The sequence below is a fragment of the Sinocyclocheilus rhinocerous genome, unplaced genomic scaffold (genome assembly GCF_001515625.1).
Source record: "Sinocyclocheilus rhinocerous isolate Xijiao unplaced genomic scaffold, SAMN03320098_v1.1 scaffold682, whole genome shotgun sequence".
Taxonomy (NCBI): domain Eukaryota; kingdom Metazoa; phylum Chordata; class Actinopteri; order Cypriniformes; family Cyprinidae; genus Sinocyclocheilus; species Sinocyclocheilus rhinocerous.
The window spans coordinates 2,378,984-2,388,843 of NW_015642528.1; the positions used below are offsets into that span (position 1 = coordinate 2,378,984).

The 9,860-nt window shown below is 38.8% G+C and overlaps 1 protein-coding gene across 10 annotated transcripts in view; it reads right to left on the reverse strand.

Moving 5' to 3' along the window:
• The window catches only part of LOC107756173 (serine/threonine-protein kinase MARK2-like), a 36,922-nt gene extending 27,576 nt beyond the window's left edge, over positions 1-9,346 (reverse strand). For 9 of the 10 annotated variants that reach the window (XM_016573203.1, XM_016573198.1, XM_016573195.1 and 6 more), the window contains exon 1: positions 8,247-9,346. In XM_016573203.1, the coding sequence (XP_016428689.1) occupies positions 8,247-8,294 (48 nt within the window). In that variant the 5' untranslated portion in view covers positions 8,295-9,346. The remainder of the gene's footprint in view (positions 1-8,246) is intronic. The other variant, XM_016573192.1, reaches the window with a different exon arrangement.
• Positions 9,347-9,860: the final 514 nt, after the last annotated feature.

The window sequence follows — 9,860 nt, forward strand, 5'->3', positions numbered from 1 at the left end:
GTCCGGCAGTGCGCTCCAGGAGTGGTGCGTCTGCAGCAGTCATGCTGCGATCGTTTTTGCACAGAGTCTATTTCTGCTGTGCTGCACGCGCTGAATTAAAGTGACAGCGCATTATTCGCGGTAAAAATTAACATGGATTGACACGGAAATTTAGTAATTACACCATAAATGCATATAATTAAAGTCTACTGTTTCACAGTCAACAGTCAACACATGGCTTTTTTGGCTAGATTTAAAACAAGGAAAAGTGAACTTTTAGATAAACAAGGCAATAATAGATGGCACTCGTGGTAGTTATATTTATTGAGTTTAAACGTGAATATGTCTATGAAACATTGTATTGCTGTACTGTGATAAAAGAGAATCACAATGCTGAAAAAGCATTTTCAGAAACAACGAAAAATACCTGCTGTGAAGAATTTAAACTCCTCAAAGGCTCATGACAGAAGTAAGGACAGATACTCCAGAATGGTTTCAAAACAAAGTCCAGTGTTGATAGCCGTAGACGAATAACCCTGAGGATGACTTCAGGGGCCAGGTGGTCTCTGCCTAAAATAAGATCCACATGCGGACCACTCCAGAGGTCCAAGCTGGGAAAAGCAGCTTCCTCACACACTACGGCATAACAGGAAGTCGAGCTAATTCCCGGAAGTACAGTGATAGAGGAGAGTGAGAGAGAAAAGAAAAAGCCAAAATGATCTGGGTTTCGGGTCATACACAGGAAGCGACGTGTCTGGGTTTGTCAGGAGGAGTGGCTGCCGGAGCGAGACGAGGCCTTCAAGAAGCTGACATGCCCAGACAGCTGGGAAACAAGACAATGGAACGGAGTGGGAGAAAATAAACTGCAGACTGAGTCCTTCTGAAGGTTTCTCCTGTACATCTCACCAGCAATCAGTCAAAGGTACAAGAACATTAGAAGAATGACGTCATCGCCGGGTTACATATGTAGAATAGAGACTATATTTTAAAAGAATTGAAGAGATTAAGGAGATTACTGTAATCAAAAGTGGATGTTAGACTCAATTATCTCAGACTAAATGAAAGGTGTTGGACAAAACTACGATCAGAATGTTGAATGAACTACATTCATCACTGCAGCAAATACTGACGGAGAATTAGAATTAGGCAACAACTGATGACTTTAGCTTTTCTCTTCTGATTGCTGATAAACAATGATGCCAAAAAAAAAACTGAACAAAAGGGAATAATATTTATATAAATAATAATTTGAGTGAAGAACATGAATAATATAATAATATGAACAATTCATAATTTTAAATAGTTTTAAACTGGTTATATAAGCAATTGTTGACATGACATTTTAAAGTACCGGAATATATAAAAATCTGATTATGAAATAAAGCTAGTATACCAAAAATCACAACTCTAAGATCATCAGAAATGTTTTTATTACTACATTATCAATCCCTATTTGTTTTAACAGTTTATTAAACAATTTAAATACAATTGTTAAAATTAGGCTACAAAGTCACTTTAATTGTATCTTTTTATTTTATTAATTTAATCTTGACTTACTAATTAATAATAGTAGTAGTATATTTTTATTTAATGCCATGTCAGCATCCTAGGCAATTTTCATGGCAAAAACAATTAAAAAAATACAAGTATAACAAATACAATAAAAACCAGCAAACAAACAAACACAAGTTATATTACTACTAATTAATAATAATTAACAACATATAATTATTTCTAAAATGTATGAATGTATATGAATAAGACTGATAAAGCCTTTTAACCTGGTTAGATAAGTATTTTTGACATGCTCTACTGCTCTTTAAACTACTAAAATATAGAGAAAAACAGAGTGTGCATTAAAAGACCAAGATAATTTTCTTTTTAACTTTTTTTTTTATTATTACACTCATTCTCTTAGTGTATAAAAAAAGAAATGAAAATACCACGTCACTTTAATTTTATCTTATTCATTGAATCTGGATTAGTACTAATAATTTAACTCTAAAATTATTTCTAAACAGTATGACTCATTTTCAACCAGAAGTTCATAAATAACTTTTTTCAGGAAGACTGAAACTCAGCATGTATAAGATCAGGCAAGTATATTTCTGTCATGTGTGATGTGAGGTATTTCTAAACTTTTCTGGACTCTACAACCATTACCAGTGGAACAGAAGAAATTTTGCAAGTCAGCCAAGAGTATAGTAATTGTTTAGCTCGGGATCAATGAACGACTTAAATCTGCCAATGATTTTTACAAGATAAAATCTTGGACATGAACACACATTTACAGCTTCAAATCAATTTTAATTTGATGCCTCAACTGAGCTGAAACAACCTGCATCCATGACACACGGTCCTACGCGTGGGCACGGTCCTTCCCTTTTTTTTGGATCTCTAGAAGATAGCAACTGGTAACATTTGATGTGTTATAACAAGATAAAATAAAAGAGTTCTGTAGTGATTTCACAACATCTGCACAAATCAGTGCGGTTCAGATCAGCGCCACACCCGTCAGCAAACACCTATAAAATACTCACTATTTCTGCCACAGAATAGGCCTAACCAGGTGGAATCCTGCTCAAAGACTAATTAAACCCTAAGAAATGGACAGATCCTTATCAATGAAAACCATCCTTAGAACCAAAGAAAGAAGGCAGTATACAAACACTCAGCTTTCATGAGCTACAGATGAACTAGCTCTACCGGTCTCCTTGAAAAACCAGTTTTGTCCAATACCTTTATTTCCTTTAACCTAGCACCAGTGGGAAAACCAACCAGATGATCCAGCTCCACATCTACAATACACAACCCTTCATTTAGGCTATTCAGCTACTAGACTCATAGTTCACATGGACTTGAGACTCTTCATTATGTCATCAGTCGAACCGGTTGGAGTGCTCTGATTCCTCCGAGGACAATCCGAGGGTGTTCTGAGCAACATTAGTTTCATCGTTTGTCACTGCTGATGTTTATGGCCTGGTTAGCGAGGGCTGGTCACAGACGTCAGAGCTGACAAATTCAGGAGGGGCTCATTTTTTTGGGACAATATGTAACGCATACCAAGCAAACTACAAGCCATTATTCCAGAAATTGACTGAGGTGTCATGCTAGTGTTGCTACAATCAAACTGCATTCATCGTCAAGGCTTAACTCTGAAGTTTTACATTGCTATGGAGACCTGATGCTCAAAATGTTCTTTTCACCATCTATGCTGACTTTAGCGTTCAGTCTCTCTCCAGAAAGAGGCCTGCAGTTCAACATCTGACTTTACACACATACACGCACAGACAAGTGGGGTAAGATGTGTCAGTGGGTAAGCTGTCATCTCCTTAAAGGGGTCATATGATGTTGCTAAAAAGAACGTTATTTTGTGTATTTGGTGTAATGAAATGCGTTTATGCGGTTTAAGGTTCAAAAAACACATTATTTTCCACATACTGTACATTATGGTTTCTCCTCTATGCCCCGCCTTTCTGAAACGCGTCGATTTTTACAAAGCTCATCGGTCTGAAAAGTGAGGTGTGCTCTGATTGGCCAGCTATCTAGTGCGTTGTGATTGGCCGAATACCTCAAGCGTGTGACGGAAATGTTACGCCCCTTACCATACTGTGATGGCGTGTCCCGGCCGGAGCGACGAGACAAAAACATTAAAACCAATTATAAACGAAGCATTTGTTGCATCCAGCGGGGACATAATTACAGATTATAATGACTTATACTGTCTTTTTTTTTCGCGTTGCATCGCGCCGCGTAAACATAAAACCATGTCTGCATTTGTGATCGGAGAAATGACAAACAAGCGCTACTCTACACTGCTCAAAACTTGCGTTTGAATCATCAGTGGCAAATCCTTAAAATGAAAACGTACTTACAGTCTGTGAGTCAGAACAGCCGGCATTGTAGTCTACTCTTCCAGGATCAGAAAACAGTCCTCCATAAAATGTGCTGCACACATCTGAATATTTGGGTTGAACTGTTTTGGAACAGTGTTGTAAATACAACTTAACCACTGATTTCTAGTTGTGTCCTCTTTTGGAAGGCCAAACAAAGTAGTTTCACACAGCGGGCTAGAGTGAGCGGCGGCGGGCGGGCTTGAGAACGACGCGGCTGGCGGGCTTGCGGCAACCACATGTGACGACCCCGGGCTGGACTCCGCTTCATCCACGGTGAAAGCCGAACTCGTAACTTTTATAAAGAATATCTCTTTGGATTTGAGACTTTAGTCTTTGCAACTTTACAGATCTTCTTTATGCACCAAGAGCTTGTAACACTCCAAAGAGAAAGGAAAAATTGAAATCGCATCATATGACCCCTTTAATGGAATAGTTCACTCAAAAATGAAAATTGTCATCATTTACTTACAATCATGTATGAGTTACCCAAACCTATAGGAGTTTCTTTCTTATGATATTTTAAAGAATGCTGGTAATCAAACAGTTGATGGTCCCCACTGATTCCATAGTATTTATTTCCCTACTTCACAAGTCAACTGTTTGGTTCTTCAAAATATCTTCTTTTGTGTTCAACATAAGAAAGAAACTTGTACAGGTTTGGAACAACATGAATGTGAGTAAATGACAAAATCTTAATTTTTAGGTGAACTAGTCCTTTAAGTAAACTGTGCATAATTTAACTTTTTAATAAAGGGATCATTATATATAATATACATGGCAGATGAAATCAATTGTCAAAGCAAATGTGTCCAGGTATTTAAAAAAATTGTATATGACATATATAGCAATTCAACAATTACATGCATTTTAGGGCTGGGCGATATGTCAAAAATATCTTATCGATAATCGCCTTGAAAAAATATTGCCATATCCGATAATATCGTCTACCTAAGCCCCACCTCCACCACGCCCCGCCCCACCAAAACAACATTGCTGACATGCACCATAAACACACACCATGTTCAGTTTGGTCTTAATTATTTATTTAGAAGCAGGGTCATTTAAATTTCATTTTTGTATTGTAATTTTTATTTTATTAATCAAAATACAACGTCCACAAAATAATATTCAGTGTTGGGCTGCCGAATCTCCGAATGAGTGCATGTTAAGGGGCGAGCTGAGATATAGTACTATAATGTCTTCAGCCATTTACAACAAAACTTTATAGTTTTGTTGCAAATAAATTAATAATTTATAGTGCTATATATCAGCTTAATTAAACATAATTATATTGTATACACGGTATAAAAAATCTGTAAAAATATTGCACTGAAATGTGCGCTGATGTGATTCAGTCAAGATCAGTGAGGGATTTTCTTTTCTTTTGTTCTTTAAATTAACATTGATGACTGGCGGCAGCGGCTGCTGTCAATGCACGGATCTTGTGCGTGCGTTTTGTGTGTGTGTGCAGCATAGAAAACAGCGCGCGAGTGCAGAAGTGAGTTCTATTTCGTTTTCTTAGTTGAATCTTTTGAAATCACAATAAAAGCGCATACAGAAATCGAGAAGCAGAATCGAAATGTAATTTTATAACAAGTAACTTGATTCCTGACCTTATGCATCTGATTTCCAAAATTGGAATAGCTTTTCGATGCCCAACCCTCCTATTAAATTATTTCATTCTTGCATGCAAAAAGACCTGTATGGTGACTATAGGGCTACGTAAAATATTTTTTACAACTTACTAGGTTTATCATTCGCAATTTTTTGTCGATAATGTCGATAATCGTCTGTTACCTGACTGTTGACATCGACATCGCGATACTTACGAGACATCGTCGATATACGATAATATCATCATATCACCCAGCCCTAATGCAATTATCAATAAAATAAAAATGTACGTGTGCGTGTGTGTGTGTGTCTCATTTCTTCAAGACACGTTTCTATGGCTCTACACTACAAATGTGCTGTTCCAATTTCAGATGATAGCAAACATCCTGAAATCTCACCTTCATCTCACTTCTCTTCCCTAGAGAACAGCTTAAGTAAAAAGCAGCACAGGTTACCCCACTCTCCCCTATATGTAAGCAGAACCAAACAAGTTGGCCAGGAGGCAATTTTGTCACCGTACTGTCAAGGAGGTGCTATTGGTTGACGAGCAACTACACATGGTGCACACATCCTATTGAATTGCCGGTTTTAATTACAGAGGCTCAAAGGAAGACAGTGAGGTCCGCGTGAATGACTAATATCTGACAAGGATACGAAAACCACCCCGAAGATGCAACACACACCCCCGAAAGAGGATACCGATTGTAAGAATGTTGCTGAGCGACAGCTTACAACCACGTTGAACACCGGCGCTCTGTGCACTAGAAGGTCACGGAGAAGCAGTGGCTCCGCGTGAGGGGCAACTGTCTGAGACCCTGGGGAAAACAGCGGGGTAGACTGGCACAAGGGGGAGGAGGAATAAAGGAGGGGTGTGAGCCAGCTTGTCATTTATCAGTATTTTCATCACACCGTGACTATTTCAAGAGGAGGGAGGTAGCAGCCAGTACACAAATAGACGCCAGCTGAATATCCCCTCATCAGTGAAACACTAAGACGCTTCAGCCTCAGAGAGACTGAGACTAGCGTGTCAAGCTCAAACTACAGGTGATCTGTTAGAACACATGATTTTAAACTAAAGTCAAATGAGAAAATATGTAAGAGCAAAACAACTGAAGGATGACAGAATTCAAAATCTGTTTTGTAGGGAATATTGGGATTAGGATTTTCTCCCATTACCTTGCAGATCCTTCAGTATCTGGTTAGGTAAGTAAGTCTTCACAAACACATTGTGCATGATGATCAACTAAAATTTCAAAATAAAAACACACCTCCATGACCCTCCCCAAACCATGCCTGACTGGAAATGCCAGTCCAGATTGACAGAGCTGCGGATCTCAAATCATTGCCCAGAAACACAGAGCCAGAAACAACTCCAAGCATTGCTTAAGGAGCAAATAAAATAAGTCTTTATCTGACCTAAAAAAGATTTACATGGAGAGCAGCCTGAGATGATTAAAAAACATTATACTACATCAGGCAAAACAGATTATATTTGATTCCCTCCAACCACATGAAAAGTTCTTGAGGGAAAAACGCTGACCAACGTTTTCAGACTGTAAATCACAAGCAAGACTGGGTATGGCTTGGCAAGAGACACATTTCAACAAACATTTCATCTCCACTATAAACAAACCATACACTCAAACTGACTCCAAATCAGTCTCATGAGATTTCAGCTGCAAGCTGCTTACTGCTGGTACAATTCTGCCAGTGAGTCACTGAAAGAGGATCAGTCTTTTTGGTTAAAACTTACCTCAGAAACAAGCTAGCCACTGTGATTAATTTTAGAGAGAGCTATTAGTGTTCTTTCTATGGGTTTAGGCCAAACAAATGATTTCAAGATCTGAGCTCAGATCAAAACAGACCACTTGCATCTCAAGTGTAACCTGTGACGAAATTCCTCTAATGCACATTATCAATTAAACCTTGATGGTTTTATAAACTACTGACCCAACTTCATCCACAAATGTCTGACTAGTAGTAGTTATAAAACTCCAACCACCAACAAGTGTATCTAACTTTACACGCATACTGATTATTTATATCATCGCAAAATGTAAACTATATCATTGCACAGCTTTCTATTTACATTTAAATATACCCAAGGTAATTCGCATACATACAGTGCACTCAGCCATAGCAATACATACTGTATAGCAAACCTCGGATGAGTGTTTTTATCATCACACAAAATGTACATTAAATTTTCAAGATTTTGTATAACGCTACTTTGAAACAATGTGTAAGCTATTGTAAGTAAAACTGACTTGACTTAAAAAGCAGAACAAGGCAACCACATCTATATTAAATCTTTCCAACTGCTGAACTTTCTGCAAGGGTATAGAAAGTAAACAGGAGACATACTACATCTTCTTATTAGACACCAACTAAAGAAATCACAGTGAAGCCAACGTGGCAAAGTAATATCTGGAATAAACTGTTGACATCTCAAAACAAGCATTTTTTGAAAACACAAGGCTCTTCTTTTTGTGGTAAAGAGGAAACCTATTAGTTAAGACTGTTGCGCTGTTTCCTGTTTGTACAACAACACTATTATTATACCGTTTTGCTGTGGAAAAACAAGCAGCTAAAGAGGTTTTGGGTTGACAGGTAAACTAGAGAATCATAAGCTGTATTTTCTTGTAGCTAACTAAGCCATGATCTGACATGACCATTTAGGAAACCAAAACAAGTTTGTTTGGTAGTAAATGGGTCGATGATATTTCTGTTTTTTTAAAACAGATGGATAAGACTCACCTGGCCAGTGGAGTCAATCACGGGTAACAGTGGTGTCCTGGTCGACATCTTCTGAGGCTGGATTTGGCTGGATCTGAAACTGAACGTGTTCACAGCTCTCACAATTCAATCAAATGTGACATCGGCACAGCACGATGAGAAGTGTCCAAAGTCCAGCTTGTAAAGAGCCCCTGAGCTCGGTGCGAGTCCCCAAACCAGTACAGATGAGCTTTTAAAAAAGTCCCGTCGTTAAGTCATAGTTTGTTTACTAGTCTCGGCAGGAACGTGAATTTTATTGAAAAATTTCGACGAACCCTATCGGCGGGTGTCAACATTGAATGCCGACTTCCTATGTAATTTTCTGGTAAATTACAGCATTAAAGAAGAGACAGATTAATCTGAACCCTCAGCTGATGAAAAACAACAAAATTGTTCCCAGCACAAATGTGCAAAATCGAGTCCGAGGACTTCCAAGTTTTATTAGGCCGGGTGGCAAAAGGGTCCCTAATTTAGCCGTAACTATCAATGCTCGGCTGTATATTGTTGTGCATCTGTAATGTCAAAAATTTTCGTTTTCTTCTCAAGCCTGAGGAAAGACACATGAAAGTCCCGTTTAGCACACAAAAAACTTTACAGCAAGTTATCGAGCTGCTCCTTCCATTTAGCCAAGCAGCGCTCAGATCAGCGTTACTCCGAGTAATGATCCGTCATACAGGTGTCAACATGCCCGTTTCAAAACCAAATCAAACACCTGATGTCGTCTCGAGGTGACAAACTAACGATCCGAGCACAAAATCATCGCGGAGATGCTCGTATACTGGCTCTCTGCGCCTCTGAAAATCACATCTAACCTGCTAACGCGCGTTAGCTGGCCGGGTGACTTCGAAAAAGTCGCAGATATTTTGACAGTATGATTGTAAGAATAGGTCCTAACCGTAGCCCGGTTGTTAATGGCTGTAAATTGGTCGGTTCCAGTCGGTGGTACGCGACAAATTACATCCGTGAGCCGTGAAAAGCCGTACAGTCGAGCGGTCACGACTGGTACCGCAGCAGCGCCGGACGCCAGTGTTGTTTGCGTTCAAGAGAAATGTGAAACCAGGCTGTGGTGGATCGACTTCTTCTGCCTCTCTCACATAGAGCTTTAAAATAAAAGTCTTTTATTCATTCGTTTTAAAATTAAAGCATTATATGTATATTTGATATGCAAAATGAGCTGTTTTTTTTTTTGTTTTTTTAATAATAACGTCTTAGTAAATCAGTTGTTTTTGTGTTAGGCTCATGTTAGAAACAGAACAAAAATCGAACCTCACAGTGTGTGTGTGTGTGTGTATGTGTGTACAGGTTTATATATTCTGGTGGGGACTTAAACCTGAATACACACAGACTCATGGGGACTCATGTCACGGTGGGGACCTAAATTGTGGTCCCCACGGGTACAAAAGCTTATAAATCATACAGAATGAAGTTTTTTGAAAATCTAAAAATGCAGAAAGTTTCCTGTGAGGGGTAGGTTTAGGGGTAGGGTTGGTGTAGGGCAATAGAATATACGGTCTGTACAGTAGAAAAACCATTACGCCTATGGAGAGTCCCCACAAGGATAGCTGACCAGACATGTGAGCGTGTGTGTGTGTGTGT